The sequence below is a fragment of the Chiloscyllium plagiosum genome, unplaced genomic scaffold (assembly GCF_037043375.1).
Source record: "Chiloscyllium plagiosum isolate Xiang-an unplaced genomic scaffold, Cpla_swu_hap1 HiC_scaffold_37, whole genome shotgun sequence".
Taxonomy (NCBI): Eukaryota; Metazoa; Chordata; class Chondrichthyes; order Orectolobiformes; family Hemiscylliidae; genus Chiloscyllium; species Chiloscyllium plagiosum.
In genome coordinates, this window is record NW_028270175.1 from 28,902,711 (window position 1) to 28,916,016 (window position 13,306).

The 13,306-nt window shown below is 44.4% G+C and overlaps 1 protein-coding gene across 10 annotated transcripts in view; it reads right to left on the reverse strand.

Moving 5' to 3' along the window:
• vps13d (vacuolar protein sorting 13 homolog D) overlaps nucleotides 1-13,306 on the reverse strand; it is a 314,700-nt gene that overhangs the window by 163,821 nt on the left and 137,573 nt on the right. For all 10 annotated transcript variants that reach the window (XM_087980553.1, XM_043675642.2, XM_087980550.1 and 7 more), the window contains 2 exons: nucleotides 9,281-9,484; nucleotides 4,133-4,222 (listed from right to left, as the gene is read on the reverse strand). In XM_087980553.1, coding sequence (XP_087836679.1) covers nucleotides 4,133-4,222; nucleotides 9,281-9,484 — 294 coding nt within the window. The remainder of the gene's footprint in view (nucleotides 1-4,132; nucleotides 4,223-9,280; nucleotides 9,485-13,306) is intronic.

Consider the following 13,306-nt stretch of genomic DNA (forward strand, 5'->3'; position numbering starts at 1 on the left):
AATCTTTAGATTAAGACTAATGTTATGACAGTGCCTACCCAAATGTCCAGCACCATAGCAATATGGCCTGGAATAATACATTCTCAATACAGAAAACCTTTCCTCAACAAAAAAAAAATCAAGCAACACTACAACTCTGTTCTTTGTGCAGAGATTTGGCCACTACTGAAAGACCTTGTTGTCTGTGTATAGACATTAAGTCTTTGGTGTTAGAAAATCCTATCCAGCAGTCTGTTAGCTAATATGCTACGTCAGCCAGAAAATCAAAAGGACATGCACAAAACGTAACAAGTCCCCTGTTCCAGGGTATTGTAATTTAAATGATTCCAATGAGCTCCTGGGTGGATGGGTGGGTAGTGGGGTGAGGTGGGGGGGGTTGTTGCTTCGACAGTGTAGAGACTGACATGAAACAAAGTAGAAGCTCCCACAAAGCTAGAATGAGGTACAGTGCTTTAGAAATTCTTTCTCAAATTTCTAGGTCATAACATTTTCGAAACCTGATGACAATTTTGCTTGGTTTAATATGTTTCTAGCATTAACTATGTGACTCTTCAGAGTTCTATTCAATAAAAAAAAATTCAATTAAATAGACAATGCATATATTGATACTATTCTGAAAATATCAAGTTAGCTGTTTAATATTCCAGCATAATGCAAGACGTCATACCAAGAGGTGATGTACTCTACAATGACAAAACAAAAAACTCGGGGCTGAATCTTATTTTTTTTTGGCTAAGCAAAAGGTGTGATGAGTTTTTTGGAGGGATTCTCACTGTGGGCCCAATAAGATTTTTTGGTGTACCTTACCACAGTGGTTCAGTGGTTAGCACTGTTACCTTACTGTGCCAGGCACTTGCGTTCCATTCCAGCCTCCGGTGACTGTCTGTGTGGAGTTTGCACATTCTCCCAGTGCCTGCACTGGTTTCTTCCGGGTGCTCTGGTTTCCTTCCACAATCCAAAGATGTGCAGGTTGGGTGAATTGGCCATGCTAAGTTGCCCATGGTGTTCAGGGTGGCGTAGGTTAGATGCATTAATCAGGGGAAATGTAAAAGTAATAGGATAGGGGAATGGGTCTGGGTGGGATACTCTTTGGAGGGTCAGCGTGGACTTGTTGGGCCAAATGGCCTATTTCCACACTTTTTGGATTCTATAATTAACTGCCTATCCTGCCCCTATAGTGCCCCTCAAGTTGAATTCCCACCCCACCCTACCAAATGCTGTTATCAGTCCAAGCCACCATTGCTGGGATATCCAGGAGTTGACCAGCATCCTTTGCACCCATGCTATCCTTTCGAGCCTGTTGCACACTGGATCAAGCACTGTCATTCTGGAGCAGTCCTATATAGTTCCTGACATCTGCCCAGGACTTTAGCTGACAAGAAGAAACTGGAAATCCTGCTGGATGGGATGGTGCAAACCTGGGATATCCTCTTCCCCCAAGACCAGCAGTGGAGGCCACAACAATGGATCATGCCAGTCTGTTCTGGGATTGGCACCTGGGTCAGTACAGTCTCAAATTTCTGAAGGAATGCTGGAATGTCAGCAGAAGGTCAATGACTTCATCCACTCTGCCAACACAAGTGCCATCACTTTCTCTTTGATATCTGATCCTCTTTTTTCTGCCACTGTACCCACCTTCCATTGGACTCATCCTTTACCAGTCTTGCTTTTGCCTATAGCACCTTCCCTCTCTCACTCTCACCCATCCAACCTCGACAGCATTAACCCTGCAATAACCTCTGCACTGCCTACTCACTTGCGTGGAACACTTCCCACTTGCACTAAACATAACATTGACTTTTAACTCCCTTAACACCTGCTTCTCATTCCAGGAGGAAAACCGCTTGTAATAGGGCAAAAAGAGTCAGGAAGGCTGGTGGGCTACCCAATATTTGGTTCCTTACCTCTTTTGAGAGGATGAGTGCGGTGCTGGAAAAGCACAGCAGGTCAGGCAGCAACCGAGGAGCAGGAAAATTGACGTTTCGTGCAAAAACCTTTCCTGATGAAGGGCTTTTGCCTGAAACGTCTATTTACCTGCTCCTCGAATGCTGCCTGACCTGTTGTGCTTTTTCAGCACCACACTCTTGACTCTAATCTCCAGCATCTACAGTACTCACTTTCACCTCGCTCTTATGAGAGGATCCTGACTGTCACAAGCAGATGTCTGCCTGTGACCAAGCTCCTTGATTGGTATCAGAGGTAGCCCTTGACTTGCTGTGCCAGGTTCCCCTGAGAGAAAGCTATTGCCCTTGTCTTGACAACCAGGGCAACATTTCTGGATTTGTACCTGTACTGAATTGCAAGACAGTCCTCGGCAGACTGCAGTGTTCCAGTGAATCATAGCACAAACTGGACAAGCAACAACTCATCTTCAGACTAGGTACAGTAAATCGTTCTGGACTTAATATTGAGTTCAACACCTTCAAATTGTGAACCAGTTCCCGTTTCTTCCCTTTCTTTTAGATTGTTACATTTGTTGTCTCTCTCCCCTCCCCTCAACCGAGTAGGGACTGTCTGTCCTTTTACGCCTGGCAAGAGACACACTATTGTTCTCCCATTCTCACATTCCAACCACTTAATCTGAACTACCAGCGACGTTTCTTCATCAGCACCCAACACCCATTACTCCTATCAAAGGATGGCATAAATGCTGTCCCCCCCCACATACATCATTTCAACTCTGATGAAAAATCATTTAGATTCGAAACAGTAGCTTGCTCTTTCTTCATGGATGGTGTCTGACCCACTGTGGTCTCCAGTATTTGTTGTTTTCAGTATGGATTCAGTATCTGCAATAATTTGCTCGTACAGAACAATATCAGGCTTGTAGTTCTGAAGAGGGGTCAAACTGAACAAAGGCAAGGCAAGATTACTGAAAGCATTCAGGTCTGCTCATACTGAGTGAAGATCCCCGAGATGCAGCCTGGAGCAGTCTATAACCTGGGTGTAATGTACCTGAGTGCACAGTGTCATGGCAGCAGTACTACAAAGGTAGTTGCTGATGCAGCTCACAGTGCAGCATTCAAGTGCAGAAGCATCCTGTAAGAGGTGTTTTGTCAAGGGGCTCAGTGAGGCCAGCTCATGTAGGATACCAAAGTCTGTGGACATGGGGTGTGTGTGTGCCCTGGTCATTTTGTGCCTGATGTCTGACATGGAGGTCCTTTGGAGCGAGCATCAAGTTGAAGTCACTAGGTACCAGCTTTGGCTTCCATGTCAAGATCTCTTGATGGCTAGCTTGTTTGGTGCATTTGATACAATGGAAAGCTGAATATTATTGTGGTAGGTTGGGTGCTTACAGGATACTGAACTAGCTTTAATCCCTTTTAATTGGCAACATGCCACTGTCTTGCAAGAAACTCACCACGTCACTTGACTTCTTGCCTATTTCTGAAACAAATCTCACTATAGCCTACATTGCTCAGACACCAAAGGATTCCCTCAGGGAGATTATTCAATGGATAGAGCCCCAACCATGGAAAGCAGCTGGTGAAAACTAAAAGTAAATGAAGCTAGAAATTCACAACAGGTCAGTCAGCATTAGAAAGTGACTAACCAACTACTCCCTAGTAGTTCCTGAGAAATAAAACCTTTCCCAAAGGATTAACGTGGCTCAGATGCCGACTGAAGTGCACAGCACTTCCAGCATTTTCTGCTTTACTACAGATTTCCAGTGCTTACTGTTATTTTAACATCACGTGTTAGGTTAAGCACAAGAGATGATGTGGCACTTACCCCCCACTTTAATTGTGAGTTAGTTTTTAGCCCCATCTAGTGGATACTATAACTTCATTTCAAAGATCTGCATTATCCTGTTAAACAAGCATTTCAACCTAGTGGATACATGGGCGTTACAGTGGAAAGACTTTCCCTCATGGAACATTTATTCCATTGCAACGGAATTTGGGCATTTGCAGTGTCTAAAGTTCATTTATGAATATCAGTCTGTTTCCCTTCGTAATTTATTAAAATGTAAACAAATCATTAAGGGAAGAAAAATATGACTAAATCTGAACTTAAACCCTTCAAAACATGAATGTTATAGAATGTGTTCAGGACAAGATAGTTATGTGCACCATAGGCACATCGATATTTTCTCCTGTCCTTATGCCATCCCAAATATTCAGGATCTTACCAGACAGCTCGCGGTTGTAGTATTCTCCAGAGAAGGTAAAATTGGCAGAGCCTTCTGGGCTTGTTCCAACTCTCTGCAGGAAGTAGAGTCCTAAAACACAGAAAGACATTAATCAAACTAAATGCCCCTGAATGCAGGAACGGGAATTAACTCTAGAATATGTACCAAGCGAAGTTTTTAGTCTTGACCTCTGAACACCTTGCATCCTGAAATAAGTTTTATCCTTCAGAATAGCCTTCAGTAATTTCTAAATCATATTTCTACTGAGTGTGCTTTTGTGTACAATAATAAAACTGCTGGAATGTTGGGCATATTAACTTATTTAGAAGTGTATGATTAACTTTGCTCTTTGTCTAATTCTTTGTCTTTTGTATTCATTCATGAGATGTTAGCATTGCTGTTAAAGCCCTTGAAGAACTGCCCATGAGAAAACTACCTTTTTGACATACTGCAGGTCATGTTTTGCAGGAACTCCACAATGCTGGTAGAAAGGGAGAGCAAGGATTCTAGCCCAGTGACAAAGATGTACCAAGATATTCTCAATTTTAGAATCGTGTACGCCACGAAGGGAAAGTTGAAGCTCACAGTGTTCCTATGCATTCCGTCCTTGTTTTCCTCGGTGGTTGAGACCACAGGATTGGAAGGTACTTAAAGAAGCCCTGGTGAACAGTTGCAGTGCAATAAGCAAATAGAATACTTTGCTGTCATTATGTTGTAGTGGCAGAGGAAGTGAATGTTTATGGGGTTGGATAGGGGATCTGTCAACAGGGTGCTTCATCTCCGATGTTCTTGAGTTTCTGTAGTGTTTTTGGAGCTGCACACGTTCAGGAAAGTGGACAATATTCTATCACATTTTAGACTGGTGTCTTGTAAAGATGCTGAAAAGGTTTTGGGGAGTAAGGAGATGAATCATTCACAGCAGAATACCCAGCATCTGTCTTGGTCATGCAACCATAGTATTTATGAAGTCGATCTAGCTATGTTAATGATTAACATTGATTGCTGTTGCTAGGGTATAGGTGATGCCTGTTATGTGTCAAGGGAAGGAGGCAGCTAGGCTCTCTATTGTTGGAAATCGTTACTGTCTGGCACTTGGATAGTGAAATGTTACTTACCAATAATCAGCCCAAGCCTGAATATGGTCTAGATTTTGCTGCATACACTGTTACCCAAGGAGTTGCCGTTGGAACTGAACACTGCAAGCATTAATGGTTATCCCCAATTCTGACTGAACGATGAAAGGGAGATCAGTCATAAAGCCATTAAATGTGGTTGGACCTTGAATGATGTCCTGAAGGAGAAAGTGAGGACTGCAGATGCTGGAGATCAGAGCTGAAAATGTGCTGCTGGAAAAGCGCAGCAGGTCAGGCAGCATCCAAGGAGTAGTAGAATTGACGTTTCGGGCATAAGCCCTTCTTCAGGAATGAGGAAAGTGTGTCCAGCAGGCTAAGATAAAAGGTAGGGAGGAGGGACTTGGGGGGGGGGGGGTGGCATGTTGGAAATGCGATAGATGGAGGGAGGTCAAGGTGAGGGTGATAGGCCGGGGTGGGGGTGGGGCGGGGAGGTCAGGAAGAAGATTGCAGGTTAGGAAGGCGGTGCTGAGTTCAAGGGATTTGACGGAGACAAGGTGGGTGGAGGGGAAATGAGGAAACTGGTGAAATCTGAATTCATCCTTTGTGGTTGGAGGGTTCCAAGGCGGAAGATGAGGCACTCTTCCTCCAACCGTCGTGTTGCTATGGTCTGGCGATGGAGGAGTCCAAGGACCTGCATGTCCTTGGTGGAGTGGGAGGGGGAGTTAAAGAGTTGAGCCACGGGGTGATTGGATTGGTTAGTCCGGGTGTCCTAGAGGTGTTCGCTGAAACGTTCCGCAAGTAGGAAGCCTGTCTCCCCAATATAGAGGAGGCCATATCGGGTGCAGCGGATGCAATAAATGATGTGTGTGGAGGTGCAGGTGAATTTGTGGCGGATATGGAAGGATCCCTTGGGGCCTTGGAGGGAAGTAAGGGGGGAGGTGTGGGCGCAAGTTTTGCATTTCTTGCGGTTGCAGGGGAAGGTGCCGGGAGTGGAGGTTGGGTTGGTGGGAGGTGTGGACCTAACGAGGGAGTCACGGAGGGAGTGGTCTTTTCGGAATGCTGATAGGGGAGGGGAGGGGAAATATGTCCCTGGTGGTGGGGTCCGTTTGGAGGTGGCGGAAATGACGGCGGATGATACGCTGTATATGGAGGTTGACGGGATGGTAGGTGAGGACCAGTGGGGTTCTGTCCTGGTGGCGGTTGGAGGGGCGGGGCTCAAGGGCGGAGGAGCAGTGGAGGGCATCGTCGATCACGTCTGGGGGGGAAATTGCGGTCTTTGAAGAAGGAGGCCATCTGAGTTGTACAGTATTGGAACTGGTCCTCCTGGGAGCAGATGCAGCGGAGACGAAGGAATTGGGAGAATGGGATGGTGTTTTTACAGGGGGCAGAGTGGGAGGAGGAGTAGTCTAGGTAGCTGTGGGAGTCGGTCGGTTTATAGTAAATGTCCGTGTTGATTCGGTCGCTCGAGATAGAAATAGAAAGGTCTAGGAAGGGGAGGGAGGAGTCTGAGACGGTCCAGATGAAGTTGAGGTCGGGGTGGAAGGTGTTGGTAAAGTGAATGAACTATTCAACCTCCTCGTGGGAGCACGAGGCAGCGCCGATACAGTCATCGATGTAGCGGAGGAAAAGGTGGGGGGTGGTGCCAGTGTAGCTGCAGAAGATGGACTGTTCCACATATCCTACGAAGAGACAGGCATAGCTGGGGCCCATGCGGGTGCCCATGGCTACTCCTTTGGTTTGGAGGAAGTGGGAGAATTGGAAAGAGAAGTTGTTCAGGGTGAGGACCAGTTCAGTCAGTCGAAGGAGGGTGTCAGTGGAAGGGTACTGGTTGGTACGGTGGGAAAGGAAGAAGCGGAGGGCTTTGAGTCCTTCGTGATGGGGGATAGAGGTGTACAGGGACTGGATGTCCATGGTGAAGATAAGGCGTTGGGGACCGGGGAAGCGAAAATCATGGAGGAGGTGGAGGGCGTGGGTGGTGTCCCGAAAGTAGGTGGGGAGTTCTTGGACTAAGGACCGTGTCGAGGTATGCAGAGATGAGTTTGGTGGGGCAGGAGCAGGCTGAGACAATGGGTTGGTTGGGGCAGTCAGGTTTGTGGATTTTGGGCAGGAGGTAGAAATGGGCGGTGTGGGGTTGTGGGACTATGAGGTTGGAGGCGGTGGATGGGAGATCCCCCGAGGTGATGAGGTTATGGATGGTCTGGGAGATGATGGTTTGGTGGTGGGGTCATGGTCAAGGGGGCAGTAGGAGGAGGTGTCCGCGAGCTGGCGTTTAGCCTCAACGGTGTAAAGGTTGGTGCGCCGCCTCAGCGGTGTAAAGGTCGGTGCGCCTTCAACCAAAAGAACTCAGATTTCTCCAGTTTCCTCATTTCCCCTCCCCCCACCTTGCCTCAGTCAAATCCCTCGAACTCAGCACTGCCTTCCTAACCTGCAATCTTCTTCCTGACCTCTCCGCGCCCACCCCCACTCCGGCCTATCACCCTCACCTTGACCTCCCTCCACCTATCGCATTTCCAACGCCCCTCCCCAAGTCCCTCCTCCCTACCTTTTATCTTAGCCTGCTGGACACACTTTCCTCATTCCTGAAGAAGGGCTTATGCCCGAAACGTCGATTCTCCTGCTCCTTGGATGCTGCCTGACCTGCTGCGCTTTTCCAGCAACACATTTTCAGCTCTGATGTCCTGAAGAACTCTGACAACGTGTTGGGACTGACATGACTGGCTTCTAACATGCACAACCTTTTTTTTGGTGCCAAGCAGTCAACAGCTAGTGGAGAATTTTCTCTAATTCATAATATCTTGATGCAGCACTTGGTCCAGAAATCATTACCCATACAGCTAAGATACCTTCCCTACAACCAACGCGTTTAGCTATTTTTTGGTATCACATTGAGTGTATCAAATTGGTGAAAGATGGCTTTTGCTGTCCTGATGAAAAAAGAAGTGATTCCCATCTCTGGAATTCATTTCCTTTATCTATGTGTGGCACAAAGCTATATTAAGTGGAGCCTAAATTGAGCACTGATGACATGTTCTTGGTAAAAAAGTGACAATTGATAGTTCTGTGACGTTTTCCACCACTTTGCTTGTGGGGTGGGTGAGGGGTGGTGGTGAATTTGCCAGATTGTAGTTTGTGAACATGTTAGGGCAAATTTCCAATTTATTGGAGAGATGTCAGTGCTTATAGTCATTTTGGAGTCGCTTGGTTCGAGGCATGCTGGTTGTGGACCAGAAATCATTACCCATGCAGCTAAGATACCTTCCCCACATCCAATGCGTTCAGCTATCTTTTGGTATCACGTTGAGTGTTTCAAATTGGTATAAGATTGCTTTTCCTGCATTCAGCACATTTTCCAAGCTGTGATTGAGATGCAAGATTACTGATGCTGTGAGGGTAGTAGAGTATAATCAGCAGAAGGCTTCCTTGTCAATGTTTGATTTGAGGTCATGCAACCTCATGGGATGTGGACCTGATGTTCATAACTCCCAGGCCCACTCCCTTCAAATTTTATCACCACCAATAGTAGTTGGCTTGATATGTTCATGAGAGAGGACAGCCATGGACAGTGAGGGAGGAGTCCAGAGTACTGCCCGATAGATAGGATTCTATGAGTAGGACTATTGCTTAACTATTTTAGAGGAATTCTCTGGATGCTAACTAGAATTACTTTGTAGGGGTCACCAGACTAGATACATCTTTAGGTTAATACTGCATTGTCCATCTGGTTTTACTTTAATTGTTGCTTCCTGTAGTGGTTTAATAAAACTGAGTAACTTGTCAGGCCACGTGAAGCATTAAATAAGAGCCAATATCACATGGTTTGGCACATTTTCTTCTTTGAAGGATACAAGACTTTTTTTATGATGACACTATAGCAGTTTTGCAGTTACTTCTATTGATATTAGTTTTCTTTAAATTCCAAAAGCATTTAATTAACTTAACTTAATTCCTCAGCTGCTGTCTCCACATTATCAATCCAATAACATTCACTATGCTACTATTGCTAGATTGGATTTACCAACTTGGTCACAATGGAGTTGAAGCTCTATTTAATCAGTGGTTTGTGTAGGAAACCTACTTGAAAAGGTAAGTTCAGCAAGAGGTACATCACAATCCATGCAGTCATCGATCAAGCAGATACAGATGCTCTCAGCTTTCACTTCAAGCCCAGAGACCAGTAAGGCTGCACCTGTTCCACGGTCATTGCTGCTCGACGTGGTTCCATTTGTTGACACTGGATCAGCATTTTTAAATAACCAGGTGGCAGCCTGATTCAGTTGACCTGCACAGTTAGAAATAAAACAGAAATGAAGTTAGTAGGTGCAAAAGACATCAGCTGCTTTATTACTTGAGAATTTATCTATTTGTTCAAACAAAATATGCCAAAAATAATGTTTAATGCAACTTCCACAGAGAAAACTGGATCGTGACCAAGAACATAAACCCTAGCTGATTTGGCCCTAATGTCACGTTGATGAAGTCAGTATAGCATAGTCTAGACTGGGAAGTGAACATAGAATCTCATGGTCTATAATGCCAAACTCAGCCATTAGTATTTCCTTGACAAAGTGCATATTTTCTATTGTATATTAATTATACCAATTTTCCCAATTCTCATCACATTCCCAGCTTAATGATCCAGAAGCAAAATGTATCCCATCACAAACGTATACACCAGTTGTTGAAACATTTAGTCTGAATTGCACAAGTGTTAAAAATTAGACTTCAGCAATGAAGCAGTTTTTAAAAATGTTATATGAAGGAGCAAACTTGCTACTTTCCCTCTTTGCTTATGTCCCACCTACACACCATGAGGCATGTGGAAAAATCATAAGACCATAAAGCATGAGAGCAGAAGTAAGCCTTTCAACCTGTCGGGTTTGCTCTGTCACTCAATGAGGTCACGGCTGAGCTCATAATCCCTAACATTCCCCCTAAGAACCCTTGATTTCCTGATTATTTGGAAATCTGTTTATCTCAACCTTGAATATACTTAACGGCCCAGATTCCACAACCCTCTACAGTAAAGAATTCCACAGATTCATTTTACAGATTCTGAGAAAAAAAATCCTCCCCATCTGTGTCATAAATGGGTAATCCCTATTCTGAAATTATGCCTCCTGCCCTAGAGTCTCCCTGAAGGGAAAAACAGCCTCTCTGCATCTACCCTCCTAAACTCTTAAGAATCTTAAAGGCCCTTAATTCTTCTAAACTCCAATTAGTACAAGCCCAACCTACTCAAATTCTCATCATTAAATCAAACTAGTGAATCTTCTCTAGACTGTTTCCAATGCCAGTACATCTTTCCCAAGATAAGGTTATCAAAACTATTCACAGTATTCTAGGTGTGGTCTAACTGAGGGGCGCTATTCTCTCCCTAGTTACCCTTTTGTCCTTAATATATTTGTAAAAACCCTCTGGATTCTCCTTAACTCTATTTGCTAAAGCTATCTCATGTCCCTTTTCTGCTCTCCTGATTTCCCTCTTAAGTATACTCCTACTTCCTTTATACTCTTCTAACGATTCACTTGATCTATCCTGTCTATACCTGACATATGCTTCCTTCTTTTTCTTAACCAAAACCTCAATTTCTTTAGTCATCCAGCATTCACTACACCTACCAGCCTTTCCTTTCACCCTGACAGGAACATACAGTTTCTGCACTCTTGTTATCTCACTTCTGAAGGCTTCCTATTTTTCAGCCACCCCTTTACCTGCGAACATCTGCCCCTAATTAGCTTTTGAAAGTTCTTGCCTATTACCGTCAAAATTAGCCTTCCTCCAATTTAGAACTTCAACTTTTAGATCTGGTCCATCACTTTCCATTACTATTTTAAAACTAATAAAATTATGGTCGCTGGCCCTAAAGTGCTCCCCCACTGACACCTCAGTCACCTGTCCTGTCTTATTTCCCAAGAGTAGGTCAAGTTTTGCACCTTCTCTAGTAGGTACATCCACATACTGAATCAGAACATTTTCTTGAACACACTTAAATTCCTCTCCACCTAAACCCTTAACACCATGGCAGTCCCAGTTTATGTTTGGAAAGTTAAAATCCCCTACCATAACCACCCTATTATTCTTACAGTTAACTGAGATTTCCTTACAAATTTGTTCCTCGATTTCCCGCTGACTATTTGGGGGTCTATATTACAATTCCAAATAAGGTGACCATCCCTTTCTTATTTCTCAGTTCAATCCAAATAACTTCCCTGGATGTATTTCCGGGAATATCCTCCCTCAGTACAGCTGTAATGCTATTCCTTACTAAAAATGCCTCTCCCCCCTCCACTTCTAGCCCCCCCTTTCTATCTTTCCTATAGCATTTGTATCCTGGAATATTAAGCTGCCAGTCCTGTCCATCCCTAAGCCATGTTTCTGTAATTGCTATGATATCCCAGTCCCATGTTCCGAATCATGCCCTTAGTTCACCTGCATTCCCTGTTAGGCCTCTTGCATTGAAATAAATGCAGTTTATCAGTCCTCCATTGTTCTCTGCTTTGTCCCTGTCTGCCCTGACTGTTTGACTGTTTTTTTTTCAACTGTACCATTCTCAGATTGATCTCTTTCCTCACTATCTCCCTGGATTCCACAGACTAGAGATTCCCCTACACAATTGATCTCTTGAAACCTGACATACCTGTCATTGAGCCAGTCTTGATACCAGAAACCTGGCTGCTCGTGCTACATTCCCCTGAGAATCCATCATCCCCTACATTTTCCAAACAGCATACTTGTCTGAAATGGGAATAGCCACAGAAGACTCCTGCACTACATGTGTACCTCTCTTAACTTTCCTGGAGTTAGAAGATTTGTAGCTTGGGTGCTTGTTGTTGTGGTTCTGTTCGCCGACATGGTAATTGGTGTTGCAGACGTTTCGTCCCCTGTCTAGGTGACATCCTCAGTGCTTGGGAGCCTCCTGTGAAGCGCTTCTGTGTTGTTTCCTCCGGCATTTATAGTGATTTGTCTCTGCCACTGCCGGTTGTCAGTTCCAGCTGTCTGCTGCAGTGGCCTAGAGTTAACCCATCTATATGACCATATCTACAACTTTTCTTCCATCCTAAAAGTGCTATCCATCACATCCCCTTGATCTTGTGAATTCCTCATTGCCTCGAACTGTCTCTCCAACCGATCCATTCGATCTGATAGGATTCGCAAACAACGGCATTCATTGCAGATATAATCCTCAGTAACACGTAAACTCTCCCTGAACTCCCACATCCGACAAGAAGAACATATCACTCTACTAAAGGCCATTATTGCTTCTTTTAACCTGCAGACCCAGAAAATAGCACCGTCTTACTCGTCTACAAAACACTGCTCCAAGCTAACTTAATACTTATGGTTTAAATTTTTAAGTTTAATCAAGAGACATGTCTTAATAAAATATATAATCAAGAAAGAACCCACTCTACTCACTACTGCAGACTTATTGTAAGGCCACACTTAAAAATACTCACTTATCTGTTTCTGTGCTGTGACCTCTCCCAAACAGGTTCCTCCAAGATCAAAGATCAACAAGGTAACCTTTGTGTGGAGCCACAGGAGATGGGGGAGATATTAAACAAGTATTTTGCATCAGTGTTTACTGTGGAAAAGGACATGGAAGATATAGAATGTAGGGAAATAGATGGCGACATCTTGAAAAATGTCCATATTACAGAGAAGGAAGTGCTAATGTGGTGCCACTATTTAGGAAAGGTAGTTAAGGTCAAGCCAGGGAACGAGAGACTGGTGAGCCTGACGTTGGTGGTAGACAAGTTGTTGGAGGGAATCCTGAGTGACAGGATGTACATGTATTTGGAAAGGCAAGGACTAATTAGGGATAGTCAACATGGCTTTGTGCATGGGAAATCATTTCTCACAAACTTGATTGAGATTTTTGAAGTAGTAACAAAGAGGCTTGATGAGGGCAGAGCGGTGGATTTCATCTATATGTACATCAGTAAAGACATTCAACAAGGTTCCACATGGGAGGCTGGTTAGCAAGGTTAGACCTCACGGAATACAGCAAGAACTAGCTATTTGGATACAGAACTGGCTCAAAGGTAGAAGACAGAGGGTGGTGGTGGAGGGTTGTTTTTCAGACTGGAGGCCTGTGACC